Source organism: Leptonychotes weddellii, chromosome X, assembly GCF_054177405.1.
Source record: "Leptonychotes weddellii isolate Sample4059 chromosome X, ASM5417740v2, whole genome shotgun sequence".
NCBI lineage: Eukaryota > Metazoa > Chordata > Mammalia > Carnivora > Phocidae > Leptonychotes > Leptonychotes weddellii.
Window position 1 is genome coordinate 69,947,782 of NC_138385.1, and position 15,934 is coordinate 69,963,715.

A 15,934-nucleotide genomic window follows, 5' to 3' on the forward strand; every position below is an offset into this window, starting at 1 on the left:
TTTATATAAGAGAGAAGTAAAATTCTTTAGCATTTAAGTCACTATATCTTATAATCTGTTACTGCAAATAAGCTCTAACATAATTAATACACTATTTTCACCCAGAGTGGGAATCACAGATGTTTCCATTACCAGTATAATGCATGAGACATAGATTCTCGATAATTTTAAAATGGAAAAAATATACATAATTTCATCAGCAAGAGATTTTATTTTATTTTTAAAACAGATTTTATTTATTTATTTGAGAGAGAGAGAGTGCACACAAGCAGGGGGAGTGGCAGGCAGAAGGAGAGGGAGAAGCATGCTCCCCGCTGAGCAAGGAGCCCTATTCGGGACTCAATCCCAGGACCCTGGGATCATGACCTGAGCCGAAGGCAGACGCTTCACCGACTGAGCCACCCAGGTGCCCCAGCAAGAGATTTTAGATAGTGAGAATGCTGTGAGTCATCAAACCCAGTTTTCCCCTGTTGGTCGCTTTGATACTTTATTCTGGATATATATCCCATCCAAAATCTCAGCCTCTTACTCTTAAGTTGCATTTTTATTCTCGCGTACTTGGCTTTAATTTATTCTGTAGATATTAAGCACTGGATTCTTAGGCATGGTTTCAGAAGTGGTTCTGCTTTTCACTTTAACTTATAAATATACCTATAGAAAGTATAACTTATAAATAATTAAGTTAACTTCTAAACCCCTGCTGTATTGGACAATGTTTAGATCACCAATACCAATTTTCATTGTAAAAACTCTGCTCTTGCAATAATAGGCTTCTCTACACCTTTCCTGAGCCCACAGATTCAAGGAACAGTACATAAATGGAGAGTCAACAGTCTAGATAACAGCTGTGTGTGCAAGCTTGCATGCTATTTGCCACTCACAAAAATGCCTCCAAAAGTCCCATTTATTCTCAAATCAAAAGACACGTTCATGCCCTCTTCCTCCATTTAGCCTTCTTAGCATTTTCTTTTGTGCCATTTAAAAACATATTTATGCTTCATTAAGCAGTTTGAGCCTTTTACTTTGAAAATTAATCTGATCATATTGCTACTGAGACTTTTTCCCCTAAATTTCAAAAGCAGACACCTTCTGTGCTATTCATTTTGCTAATCATTTTAATAGATTTATATCATAATAGAAATACAATGCACAAGCAGTAAACTTTTATTATTTGATGCCACTGTCTTTACTTTCCAATTATAATCTATGTTCTGCTGAAATTTCTCAGTAGAGTTTTTAAAAATCCCTCTGAAATATAGCAAAATCCTCTTATATTCTTTTTTTTTTAAAAAATTTTATCTATTTATTTGACAGAGAGACACAGCGAGAGAGGGATCACAAGCAGAGGGAGAGGCAGAGGGAGAAGCAGGCTTCCTGCTAAGCGGAGAGCCTGATGCGGGGCTCGATCCCAGGACCCCGGGATCATGACCCAAGCCAAAGGCAGACGCTCAACGACTGAGCCACCCAGGCGCCCCCAAATCCTCTTATATTCTTATCCCCCACAAATTCAATGAGTTAATATTGTTAAGTATTTCCTTCATGCTTAGTGTTCAAACACTGAAAATAAGATAGAGGCCCTTACTTTCAGGGACTTTCAAAAATTACTAGGGGCAGAAGCATCTGAGAGGCAGGGGAACAGAAATGGAGAAGGGCAATAAATTTGCCATTTCATGGAATAGATGATAACCTGAAATGAAACAAAATGGAAGTATCTATTACCTGGATAGGCAGAACACAAGATAATACAGATCCTAGATGCAGAGACGAACTTCATCTATGGTAGGCATTAAAGACAAGGTGAAAATGTGAGGAACACATGAATTAAGGAACTGTACGGATACAACTTGAACTGGAAATACATGGGCCACACTGGTCATGTGTTATATAATATGGAATAATTATAAGTTTACTTCATAAAGCCAATGACAAAGGTAAATGCAATGTTTTAGGTAATGAAATCTATCAGGAGCATTTAGGATGAACTAGACAGAAGAACAGAATCTGCAAATCTCATTAGGAACTATAGAATAATCCAAGCATAAGAAAATACAGATCTGCTTTTGGGTGATGCTACTAGGAATTAAGATGAGAGCATATCTGAATAGTATTCTTCAAAAAAAAAAAAAGGGAATTGCAGAGTAATTAGTAAGAGAAGATAACTAAGAGGGAAGAAACAAGAAACAGGAGAATCTGACAAAATTTGTAACATGCGGATTCCTGATTTGGGCAATGATGATGCCAATTCTTCACATACTAAGTAAGGATGAATAAAGTAGAATATTCTATGGTAATTGTCTAATATGCAGGTAAATGTGGTACTAGAATCCAGTTACAATATAGCAACTAGTGGTGTCAATATGGAAGTCATCAGAATACAAATAAAAAGCTTAAGCGTTCAGAACGGAAGACTCTTTTGAGTTAATTACTATAGAAACAAATATCCAGAAGATAGTAAATAACACCCATAACCAGGGGCATCTCAGTGGGGGTAAAGCCTCTATGGAAAAGGAAATGAGCAAATTAGGTGCAAATCAAGGAGAAAAAAAAACTATATAGTTAGAAAAGATAAAATAATAGGAACAAGCAATTCACAGAAGGGGAAACCCAAATGGATAACTGATATTAGAAAGAGCAAGAAATGGAGCACCCAGGTGGCTCAGTCAGTTAAGGGTCTGCCTTCAGCTCAGGTCATGATCTCAGGGTCCTGGGATCGAGCCCCACATTGGGCTCCCTGCTCAATGGGGAGTCTGCTTCTCCCGCTGCTCCCCCACTCGTGCTCTCTTTCTTATGCTCTCTCTCTCGTGCTCTCTCTCTCACACTCTCTCAAACAAATAAATAAAATCTTTAAAAAAAAAAGAAAGCAAGAAACAATACCACTTTATATTCATTAGATGGGCCACAAAATAAGAAATATGGATAATTCCAAGTGTTGACATAGATATAATGAAATGGGCACTTGTGTACTGCATGTATATCCCAATGATCAAGTAATACCATTTCTATATAAATATTCCCAAGGAACAATCTCATAGGCTCATAAGATGATGTGTTTAAGAAATTCTTTGTTTTTGGGCGCCTGGGTGGCTCAGATGGTTAAGCGTCTGCCTTCGGCTCAGGTCATGATCCCAGCGTCCTGGGATCGAGTCCCGCATCGGGCTCCCTGCTCCTTGGGAGTCTGCTTCTCCCTCTGCCTCTCTCTCTCTGTCTCTCATGAATAAATAAATAAAATCTTTAAAAAAAAAAAAGAAATTCTTTGTTTTTAAAAAATGGAGGTATAATTTCTACATAGTAAAATGCAGATCTTAACTGTAGAGCTCAATGATTTTTTTATATGTATATACCCATGTAACCACCACCTAGGTGAAAATATAAAACATTTTAATTGTCCCAGAAAGTTCCCTTGCAGCTCTTCCCAATCACTGACTCTCAGAGATAACCACCACTCTGATCATAGACCACTAATCATTTATCACCATAGATTAGTTTTTCTTGTCCTTGAACTTTATATAAGTTGAGCTATATATATAGCATGTATTCATCTGCATATGTGGCTTTTCTGTTCAATAATTTTTTTGAGATTCATCCAAGTTCTTGTGTGTGTCAGTAGCTCTTTCTTTTTCATTGCTGTGTATTATCATATTGTAAGAAAATAGCACAACATTCATCCATTCTCCTGTTGATGGACACTTGGGGTGTTTCATGTTTTTGGCAATTATGCTAATGCTGATATGAACATTCTGTACATTTCTTTTAGTGGACATATATATTCATTTCTCTTAAGTAAATGCCTAGGAGTGGCATTTCTGGGATACAGGATAGCTGTACATTTAGCATCAATAGGTACTGCCTGTTTCCCAAAGTGGTTGAAAGTATTTACATTCCTACCATCAATGTATGTAAATTCCAGTTGCTCCAAATACTCATTAACACTTGATATTGTAAGTCTTTCTAATTGTATCCATTCTTTTGTGTGTATGTATCTGTGCAGTGTTGTCCCATTGTGGTTTAATTTTCTTTTTTTTTTTTTTAAAGATTTTATTTATTTATTTGAGAGAGAGAATGAGATAGAGAGAGAGAGCATGAGAGGGGGGAGGGTCAGAGAGAGAGGCAGACTCCCTGATGAGCAGGGAGCCCGACGTGGGACTCGATCCCGGGACTCCAGGATCATGACCTGAGCCGAAGGCAGTCACTTAACCAACTGAGCCACCCAGGCGCCCGTGGTTTAATTTTCATTTCCTGGGTAAGTAGTGATATACAGCACCTTTTCATATACATAATGACCATTTATTTGGATACCTCTTTTTAAAAGTACCTGTTCAGGGGCGCCTGGGTGGCTCAGTCACTGGGCATCTGCCTTCAGCTCGGGTCATGGTCCCAGGGTTCTGGGATCGAGCCCTGCATCGGCCTCCCTGCTCAGCGGGAAGCCTGCTTCTCCTTCTCCCACTCCCCCTGCTTGTGTTCCCTCTTTCGCTATCTCTCTCTGTCAAATAAATAAATAAAATCTTTAAAAAAAATTAAAAAATAAAATAAAATAAAGACCTGTTCATGTCTCTTACCCATTTCTTTTACTACTCGGTTGTCTGACTTTCTCTTTTTGATTTCTAAGAGTTCTTTATATATTCTGAATAGAAGTCATTTATCAAATCTATGTATTGCAATGATCTTCTCCCAGTTAGTGGCTTCCTATTCACTTTCTTAATATCTTTTGAAGAAGTGTAATTCTTCATTCTAATACAGTTCCACTTACTATCAAATGAGATGGGAAGTGTTCTCTCTCTCTTTTTTGTCTCCAAAAGAACTTGAATAATATTGGTATTATTTCTTCTTTATTTTTTTAAAAGATTTTATTTATTTATTTGACACAGAGAGACACGGCGAGAGAGGGAACACAACAGAGGGAATGGGAGAGGGAGAAGCAGGCTTCCCATGGAGCAGGGAGCCCAATGTGGAGCTCGATCCCAGGACCCTGGGATCATGACCTGAGCCCAGGCAGACTCTTAATGACTGAGCCATCCAGGTGGCCCTTATTTCTTAAATAACAGGAAGAATTCACCAATGAAGCCATGTGGGCTGGGAGCTTGTTTGTAGAAAAATTTTATTTTATTTTAAAGATTTTATTTAATTATGAGAGAGAGAGAGACAGAGTGCGAGTGCGCGTGCAGGGGGAGGGGCAGAGGCAGAGGGAGAGAGAAAGAGAATCTCAAACAGACTGCACTGAGTGTGGAGCCTGACGTGGGGCTTGATCCCTTGACCCTATGATCAGGACCCGAATGGAAACCGAGAGTCGGACACTTAACTGACTGAACCACCCAGGTGCCCCTGCAGAAAGATTTTAAATTATAAATTAATATTTTCTTTTTTTTAAGATTTTATTTATTTATTTATTTATTTGAGAGAGAGTGAGAATGAGAGAGCACAAGCAGGGGGAGCGGCAGAGGGAGAGGGAGAAGCAGGCTCCTCGCTGAGCAGGGAGCCCGATGAGGGGCTTGATCCTAGGATGCCAGGATCACGACATGAGCTGAAGGCAGATGCTCAACCAACTGAGCCACCCAGGCTATAATAAATTAATATTTTCAATAGATAAAAAGACTACTAAGGTTTTTTTCTTTTTTTTAAAAAAAGATTTTATTTATTTATTTGACAGAGAGAGACACAGTGAGAGAGGGAACACAAGCAGGGGGAGTGGGAGAAGCAGGCTTCCCACAGAGCAGGGAGCCTGATACGGGGCTCGATCCCCAGACCCTGGGATCATGACCTGAGCCGAAGGCAGACGCTTAACGACTAAGCCACCCAGGTGCCCCTAAGATTTTTTTCTTTCTTTTTGTGGTATTTCTTGTAATTTGTGTTCTTTTAGGACTGTGTCCATTTAATCTCAATTACCAAATTTACTGGCATACAGTTGGTAATAATATCTTTTTAATATCCTTTTAATATCTGTAGGATTTGTAATGTTTCTTTTTTCATGCATGGCATTAATAATCTATGTTTTCTCTTTCTTTTTCTTGATTAGTCTTGTTAGAGATTTATCAATTGTATTAACCTTTTCAAAGAACCAACTTCTGGCCTTGTTAGTTTTCATTATTTTATGTCTTGAGTTGCAAACTTAGATCAGTAATTTTTAAACTTTCCAATTTTCTGGTAGGTATGTATAAAGCAATACATTTCTATCTGAGTAGTGCTTCAGTTTCATCCCACAAGTTCTGATGTGACATATTTTCATTATCATTCTGCTCAAAATATTTTCTAATTCCATTGTGGTTTCTTCTTTGACTTATGGGATATTTGCATGTGTGTTGCTTACTTTCCAAACATTTGGATATTTTCTGGTTGTCTTTCTGTTCAGTTTTAATTATTTCAACAGTAATTAGAGAACATTTAACATACAATTTCAATCCTTTGAAATCTGTTGCAATTAGCCTTATACCCTAAAATCAGGTCTATTTTGCTCAGTGTGCCATATGCACTTGAAAAAAATGTATATTCTACAGTTGTGGGATGTAGTGACCTGTGGTATGTCCATTAGGTCACATTGGTTTATCATGTTCAAATCTTTTTTTAAGATTTATTTATTTATTTTAGAGAGAGAGCATGTGTGGGAGGGGGAAAGGCAGAGGGAGAGAGAGAGAGAATCTCAAGCAGACTTCGGACTGAGTGCAGAGCCCAACGTGGGGCTCAATCCCACAACCCTGAGACCATGACCTGAGCCAAAATCAAAACTTGGATGCTCAACCGACTGAGCCACCTAGGTGCCCCTCAAATCTATATCTTTAAAGATTCTTATGTCTGTAAAGACAAAAATCAGTTATAGAGATAGGTATGTTAAAATCTTCAACTATGATTATGCATTTTGTCTATCTCTCAGCGTTGTCAATGTTTAGTTTATATATTTTGAAGCTATGTTATTAAGTGCATAAAAATATAGATTTTTAATATATTCCTGTTGAACTGAAGTTTTTTCAATTTCAGAGAAAGGGTACATTGTGGAAGATACTACACACATTAAAACAATGGTACAGGAATATTATGAAACAACCACATGCCAAAAATTTGATAACATAGATAAAATGTATAAACTCAAAGAAATCAATACAAGAAGAAATTGAAAATCTGAATATTTCCATATCTATTAAAGACACTGAATTTGAAATTAAAGGTAATCTCACAAGGAAAACTTCAGACCCATTATGAGTTCACTGGTATATTTCACCATATATTTAAATAAAAATCATAAAGTTTAAAGCAATCTTACATAAAAATCACAAAACAGAGGAGTGAACATTAAAAAATCCTAGCAAATATAGCAATTTTACACATACTCTTTCAGCAAATAGAGCAGGCATGAGATTTCCCAGCTCATTTTATGAGGCTAGCATTAACATGATACTAAAATCCAAGATATTATAAGCAAAATATCCCCCAAAACTAAAGACTAATACCTCATTTAAACATAGAGACAAAAATCCTTACCAAATATTAGCAGACTGATTCAAGAAATACATAAAGAAGATAATAATCATGATCAAGTAAGGTTTATCCCCAGTAAGGCAAAGTCAGTTTAGAATCTGAAAATCTGTGAAATTCACCATATCAGCAGAATAAAATGTTCATCACAATAAATGCCAAAAAGCATCTGGAAAGTCTAATATCCATTCATGTTAAAGACTTTCATCAAACTAGGAATAGAAAGAAATTGCTACAAATTAATAAAGGACATCTAAGGAAGACCACAGCTAATATACTCAGTGCTGAAAGACCTAAAGCTTTTGCCCTCGAGATAAAATAAAAATAAAGGGCATGCAGACGATAAAGGAAATGATAAAAAGACATGGTAATTTATGCAAAAAAAATTTTAAGGACTTTACAAAAATACTCACTAGAATTAATACGTGAATTTAGCAAGGTTTCAGAATACAGGATCAATGTACAAGAATCAATTGTAAGAGTTCCACCTCTAGTATGGTGAAGCTCCTAAAAAAAAGTCCTTAATCAGACAGTAACCCTATTCTCTAGAAAAACAAAACAAAACATGTGCTGGTAGAGTGAACAAAAGCAGGCAGGTTTTGAAGAGTTAGAAGTTAGAACAAGTTTGACCAGAGATCTAAGTTGCTACCCACCATAGGTGAGATAGCATCTCCAGGTTGAGTCTAACCTACTTAACTGCCTACTATGACAAAAACACGGGAGCATATAACAGAAAATGGTGTTACTAAAACATAACCCTGATAATATTTGGGATAACAATCCAAAATTACTCAATATAAGATGACCCAGAAAAATGTTCCTTTGGTCACTATCCAGTCTCTTCAGTAGTTTTTTTTCCCCCAATTTTTATTTAAATTCCAGTTAGTTAACATATAGTGTAATATTGGTTTCAGGAGCAGAATTTAGTGATAGATCACTTATATACAACACCCAGTGCTCATCATAACAAGCGCCCTCCTTGATACCCATCACCCATTTACCCATCCCCCACACACCTCCCTCCATCAACCCTCAGTTTGGTCTCTATGGTTGAAAGTCTCTTATGATTTGCTCACTCTCTTTTGTCCCCCCTTTCCATATGTTCATCTGTTTTCTTAAATTCCACATATGAGTGAAATCATGTGGCATTTGTCTTTCTTTCAGTAGTTTTGAAAGTGTATTTTTCATAGTTAACAGTTTATATCTGTTAGATAGGTTGGTCTAATAGAAACAATTCAATCATATTAAACTCAGTTATATTTATATATGATGTGAGGTATGTATGGGTCAAGGGCATTTTTCCTCCAGTACTGATATCCATTTGTCCCAGCACAATTTGTTCAAAAACAAAATTCCTTTCCCCCACTGAATTGTATCTGTACCCTTGTCAAAACTCAGTTGTCCATATATGTGTGGGTCTATTTTTGGACTCTCTCTTCTATTCCATTTATATATCTGTTTGTCTTTATATCAAAACCACACTATCTGGATTGTTGTAGCTTTACAGTAAATCTTAACACTTTTTCTCCTTTTTCAAGACTACGTTGGCTATTCTAGAGCCTTTTCATATCCATAAAAACTTTAAAATCTCTTTGTCAGTTTTTATCCCCTACAATTACAAATAATTGATTGAACAAGTAGAACACAATTCAGTAAAGCAATAGATTTCAACAACATGCAACCAACTTGATTTATACACTACAGAACACAACACCCATCAATAGCTGAATATACATTTTCTTCAGAGACACATGGAATATTCCCCTAGACAGACCATTCACAGAAATCACACAGTGTATTCTCAGACTACAACAGAATTAGACAACGTAAATAGACAAATTCCTTGAAAAATACAACTTACTATCTCTGACAAAAGATGAAAGAGAAAATCTGAATAACCCACCCTACGTCTATGACAGAAATTGAATTTGTTATTACAACTTCCCCATCAAGAAAATTCCAGGCCCAGATGGTTTCACTGGTGAATTCCATCAAACAGTAAAAGAAGAAATAACAATCTTACACAAACTATTTCAGAAAACAGAAAAGGGAACACTTCACAACTCATTTATATGGCCAGCATAATCCTAATACCAAAACCTGACAAAGACATTGCAGAAAAAGAAAACTACAACCAATATCACTCATGAAAAATGCAAATACTTTCAAACAAAACATCAGTAAATATAATCCAACAATATATAATAAGGGTTATATATCATAATCAACTAGTATTTTATCTCAGAAATACAAGGTTAATTTAACATTTGAAAATCAACACATAAACTCATATATAAACAAAATAAAAGCAACAACTCATATGATTACTCTAATAAGATGAAGAAAAAGGATTTGACAAAATTCAACACATAACCATGATTTAAAAATAAACCTCTTCATCAAGCTAGGATTAAAAAAAAACTTCTATAACCTGATAAAGGGCAGCTTCAAAAAATATCACACATAATGCTATGCATTTTTTATCCCTAATATTGGGAACAAGGCAAGCATGCCCACACTCACCACTTCTATTCAACATCACACTGAAGGTGTTAGTGAAGTAAGAAAAGGAAAAGAAATAAAAAGCATGAAATTGGAAAGGAAAAAGTGTCTTTAACGTGATAATGATTACTTACATGCAAAACCTCAAAGAACCTACAAGAAAACTAATAGGTGGATGTACAAATGCCTCAGGATACAAAGTCAATGTACAAAAATCAATCACGAGCAATTTATACTAGCAATGAATAATCTGAAATAAATTTAAAAAAACAATGTCATTTACAATACTGTCAAAGAGCGTCAAATATTTAGGGATAAATTTAATGAAGGATGCAGAAGACTTCTACACTGAGGCTGAAAGAAATCAAACATCTAAATAAATACAGAAAATATGCCATGCTCGTGGATTAGAAGGCCCAATATTGTGAAGATATCAATTCTCCTGATATTGATCTATAGAGTGAACTCAACTCCAAACAAAACCCCAGCAGGCTTTTTCAAAAAAAGTGCAAACTGCTTATAAATTTTATATAGAAATGCAAATGACCTAGAAGAGCCAAAGTAATTTTAAAAAAAGGCAAAGTTGGAGAACTTATCCTACCTGATTTCAAGAGTCATTACAGAAGCTACAGTGATAAAGAAAATGTCAGTTTGCCAAAAGGACAGTATATTAACTATATTTTCTCTATTTTTTAAAGTTTTTATTTTTAATTCCAGTATAGTTAACATACAGCGTTATATTCATTTCAGGGGTAGGATATAGTGATTCCACAATTCTATACGTTACTCAGTGCTCATCATAATAAGTGTGCTCTTAACTCCCATCACTTATTTCACCCATCCCCCCACCTCCCTTCTGGCAACCATTAGTTTGTTCTCTATAGTTAAAAGTCTGTTTCTTGTTTTGTCTCTCTCTTTTTTTTCCATTTGTTCATTTGTTTCTTAAATTCCACATATGAGTGCAATCATGAGGTATCTTTCTCTGACTGACTTACTTCCCCTTAGCATAATACTCTCTAGTTCCATCCATGTTGTTGCCAATGGCAAGGTTTTGGTTTTTTTATGGCTGAATAATATGCCATTTTATATATATCACATCTTCCTTATCTTATTTTCTGTATTGTTGACGCTCAGACCATCTGGTGCCTTCCTCATCCTGGAGAGACTGCTTCTCTCAGTACTAGTTATTTCCTAGAGATGGCAGATGAGTTAGTTCCCCATAAGCACACCTTTCATATGCAAACCAACCAACCCAGAGCCCACGTCCTCTCCTCCTTTGTTAAGGTCAAGCCGCTCTCCTCCTGCTCTGATCACCTCAGTGCCAGGTACCAGGTAACTAGAGACAGTCCCTACACCCCTGGAGCCCCACTGAAATTACTCAAAACTAGCCAATCCTAAACCTCCCCAGCCTGCTTACTCTGTTTCACCCATTCTTCCCCATGAAAATGACAATAAAGGCTCTTAGCCATGCTTTCCCCTAAAACTTTGGCCTCCTGACTGACCCTGGTGCGTCCTGCTGTGGCCTTGCATGGTATGGCATGTCTACTCCTCTTGGGGACTGTGAATTACAAACCATCTTTTATTTTATTTTATTTTTATTTATTTTTTTAAATTTTATTATGTTATGTTAGTCACCATACAATACATCATTGGTTTTTGATGTGGTGATCCACGATCCACTGTTTGTTTTTTTAAAAGATTTTATTTATTTGACAGAGAGAGAGAGACAGTCAGAGAGGGAACACAAGCAGGGGAGGAGCGGGAGAGGGAGAAGCAGGCTTCCCGCGGAGCAGGGAGCCCGATGCGGGGCTCGATCCCAGGACCCTGGGATCATGACCTGAGCCGAAGGCAGACACTTAATGACTGAGCCACCCAGGTGCCCCACAAATTATCTTTTTAATGGTAGTCATCTCTGGATCTGTTGGTCTCAGCATGCCTGAATAATATTAAAACCAACATTTTATTTTATTTTTTATTTTTTTATTATGTTATGTTAGTCACCATACATTACATCATTAGTTTCTGATGTAGTGATCCATGATTCATTGTTTGCGTATAACACCCAGTGTTCCATGCAATACGTGCCCTCCTTAAAAACTAAGAAACAGAAAAACCTTAAAACAGAAAGACATATAGATCAACGGAGCAAAATAAAGAGTCCAGAAATAGGTTCACATATATAAAGTCAATTGGTTGGGGCGCCTGGGTGGCTCAGTCATTAAGCATCTGCCTTCGGCTCAGGTCATGATCCCAGGGTCCTGGGATCGAGCCCCGCATCGGGCTCCCTGCTCAGCGGGAAGCCTGCTTCTCCCTCTCCCACTCCCCCTGCTTGTGTTCCCTCTCTCGCTGTCTCTGTCAAATAAATAAATAAAATCTTAAAAACAACAACAACAACAACAAAAAAAAACGGGAAAGATATCTGAATAGACACTTCAAACAAAAATGTACAAATGGTCAATAAGCACACGAAACGATACTTATCGTTACTCGTCAAAGGAGTGCAACTTAAAATCATAACGAGATACCATTACACATCCACTGTAATAGCAAAAATTAAAGAAATAATGGTAACAGGTGTTAGCAAGGATGTGAGCGACAGAAATTGTCGTGTATTGCTGCTGGGAGTGTGAAATCACATAGCCACTTTGGAAGGTAGTTTGGCAATTTCTTAGAAAGGCGAGTATACACTTACTTATACAATTAGATGACCCCCCAACTCCACTCCTAGGTATTTACCCAAGGGAAATGTAAACATATGGTCACACAAAGACATGCCAGAATGTTCACGACAGCTGTACTCATAATAACCAAATAACAACCACCTGTTGTTGTACGACAGCTGTACTCATAATAACCAAATAACAACCACCTGTCATCAACAGGTATATGGATAAACAAATTGCAATCTATTCATATCATGGAATAGTCTTCAGCGTTTAAAAGGAATAAACTAGCAATATACTCAGTAACATGGATGAATCACAGAATCATGATACTGAACAAATGAAGCCAGACCCAAAAGGGTGTAGAGAGTAGGATTCCACTCATATGAAACCCTAATAAAGACAAATCTAATCGATAGTGACAGAACTATACTGACAGCTGTCAGTAGTTTGCCTGGGGCCGAAGTGGTGGTGCCCATGGACTACAAGGGGCATGGAGACTCATTTTTGTGAGACAGCATGTTCCCCATATCATGATTGGGGTGGTGATTACACCAGTGTGGACTTTCATCAAATGCGGCACTTCAAATGGATACATTTTACTGTATATAAATTATACCTTAACACAGTTGATTTATTTAAAAGACAAAAATGCTAAGTGACAGTGATCCCAAGGTCAGAAGATGGGAGAGAGGCATGGCAACAGGGGAGATAGAGAGGAGTGAGGAATCTGAAAAGAGAAGAGGAGGTGAGGCTGGTTGTCGATGAGTTTATTGGTTATCTTAGAGTTAAGAAGAAAATGAGGAAGAAAGCGAGAAGGTCCTCAGAAGAACAGGAGTGGGGCAACCCACTGGTTTTCAAAGAAGGCAAACCCATTAAAACCTGACTGTATATATTTTAAGAATCTCTGACGCTGGGGGTGGGGCTTAAGGAATGAAGGATAAAAATGTGATGGAAGGAGAAAACATCCAAAGAAGCAAGATCTATAGGGCGGAAGCCTGGCATATGATTCTGAGTGTAGAATTGCAGCACTTCTCCCAAAGGAAAGCCAGGCAAAAAAGACAGTTGATCACACTAAGGGATATAAAGGGAGAGAATAGTCTGGTACCTAAGAGGCCAATGTTACCTCTTCTCAAGCAGTTTCCAAAGTTGAGATCCTCCAAGAAGGTAGCAATAAATAGCATTTTAAAGGCATAGGCTTCTTAGGAAATGAAAAGTGTTTTCATGCCCCCCATCTGCCTAGGTTGCACTCACTCACCTGAACAGCTCTGATGTGGGGTTTTTCTCTCCAAAATCCATGGCTCCTCTCCTTGTTCCAACTTGAAGATGACCTCTGGTTTGGGAACTTCATACCCTGTTAATAGGACATGATAGAATTGGGTCCAGCTAACTGCTTTCCACTTTTTTTTTTTTTTTAAAGTAACCACATTTCACTGGGAAAAGAGTAATAATCACAGAGGTTAATGGACTGAAGGATCTCAGGCCAATCAAGGACGTCACCAGCACACACTTCAGATGGCTCAGAGTACTCAGCAGCTGAGAATGGAAATACTCTCATAGAGGCTCTGTGTTTGTTTCCTAGGGCGGCTGTAACAAAGTACCAAAACCTAGGTGGCTCAAAACAGCAAAAAGTCATTGTCTCATGCTTCTGGAACCTCAAGTCTGAAATCAAAGTGTTAGTAGGGCCATGCTCTCTCTGGCAGATATAAGGGAGAATCCTTCCTTGAGTCTTCTAGCTTGTTTGCTGGCAGTCTTTGATTTTTTTAAAAGATTTTATTTATCTGACAGAGAGAGAGATAGCCAGAGAGAGAACACAAGCAGGGGGAGCAGGAGAGGGAGAAGCAGGCTTCCTGCAGAGCAGGGAGCCCGATGCGGTGCTGGATCCCAGGACCACGGGATCATGACCTGAGCCGAAGGCAGATGCTTAACCATCTGAGCTACCCAGGAGCCCCTCTTTGATGTTTCTTTAGCTTGTAAATGCATCACTCCAATCACATGGTCATCTTCTCCCTATGTGTCTTCACATCGTCTTCCCTTTATATGTGTCTATTTCTTTTATTTCTTAAAAATATTTTATTTATTTATTTATTTGAGAGAGAGAGAGCACAAGCTGGGGAGAGAAGGAGAGGGAGAGCAGGCTCCCCGCTGACCAGGGAGCCCGAGGCAGGACTCGATCCCAGGACCCTGGGATTATGACCTGAGCCAAAGGCAGACACTTAACTGACTGAGCCACGCAGGCGCCCCATATATGTATCTATTTCTATGCCCAAATTTCCCTTTTTTTAATAAGGACACCAGTCATATTAGATTAGGGCCCACTCCAATGAACTCATTTTAACTTGATTACCTCTATAAAGACACTATGTCCAAATAAGGTCACATTCGGGGATACTGGGGGTTCAGATTTCCACGTATGTTTTTTTTCAGGGGGACACACAATTCAACCCATTAAAAAATCTGCCCTCTGACACCCCCCCACCACCAAATTCACGTCCTTCCCGTGTGCAAAATATATAACCCCATCCCAATATCCCCCAAAGTCTTAATCATTCCAGCATCAAGTCTTAAATTCAAAATCTATCTAAACATCAACTCAAAGTCTTAAATCTTATCATCTAAATCACCCAAATTGGTTATGGGTGTGATGTGAGTATGAGTCATCTCAGGGCAGCTTCTCTCCACACAAACCTGTGAAAGCAGACAAATCATCAGCTTCCAAAATGCAATGGTATGACAGGCATTAAGACAGACATTCCCATTCCAAAGGGAGAGATTGGAATGAAAAAAGGGATCACAGATCCCAAGAAGGTCCAAAAACTAGCAAGACAAAGCCCACTAGATTTTAAGGCTTGAGAGTAATTCTTTTTTTTTTTTTAAGATTTTATTTATTTGTCAGAGAGAGAGAGAGAGAGCACAAGCAGGGGAAATGGCAGGCAGAGGGAGAAGCAGGCTGCCCCCATGTAGGGAGCCTGATGTGGGACTCGATCCCTGGACTCTGGGATCATGACCTGAGCCGAAGGCAATGAATGGCTCAACCTACTGAGCCACCCAGGCGTCCTGAGAGTAATTCTTATTGGCTCAATGTTCTGTCCTCCAAGCCTACCAGGGTGGTGGCCCCACCCTGTTGGCCCAGGGCAGGAGTGGCACCATTCACTACCACCTCTACTGGTCCACTAGCAAAATATTTGTTTCCTGTTCCTGTGCCCCCTATGCTCTGCTGTTCTCTTAGTTCCAAAGGGAGGAACACTTCCACCAGGAGACACAGTAGTGATTCTACTGAACTGGAAGTTAAGTCTGTCACGTGGACA

At 38.2% G+C, this 15,934-nt stretch overlaps 2 protein-coding genes across 2 annotated transcripts in view; one reads left to right on the plus strand and one right to left on the minus strand.

The window, feature by feature from the left end:
- ZNF630 (zinc finger protein 630) overlaps positions 1 to 15,934 on the plus strand; it is a 265,177-nt gene that overhangs the window by 150,438 nt on the left and 98,805 nt on the right. The gene's annotated exons all lie outside the window — the stretch shown is intronic.
- The window catches only part of ZNF81 (zinc finger protein 81), a 106,463-nt gene that overhangs the window by 12,180 nt on the left and 78,349 nt on the right, over positions 1 to 15,934 (minus strand). The window contains exon 5 of the mRNA XM_031026861.2: positions 13,885 to 13,980. Within this exon, the coding sequence (XP_030882721.2) occupies positions 13,885 to 13,980 (96 nt within the window). The remainder of the gene's footprint in view (positions 1 to 13,884; positions 13,981 to 15,934) is intronic.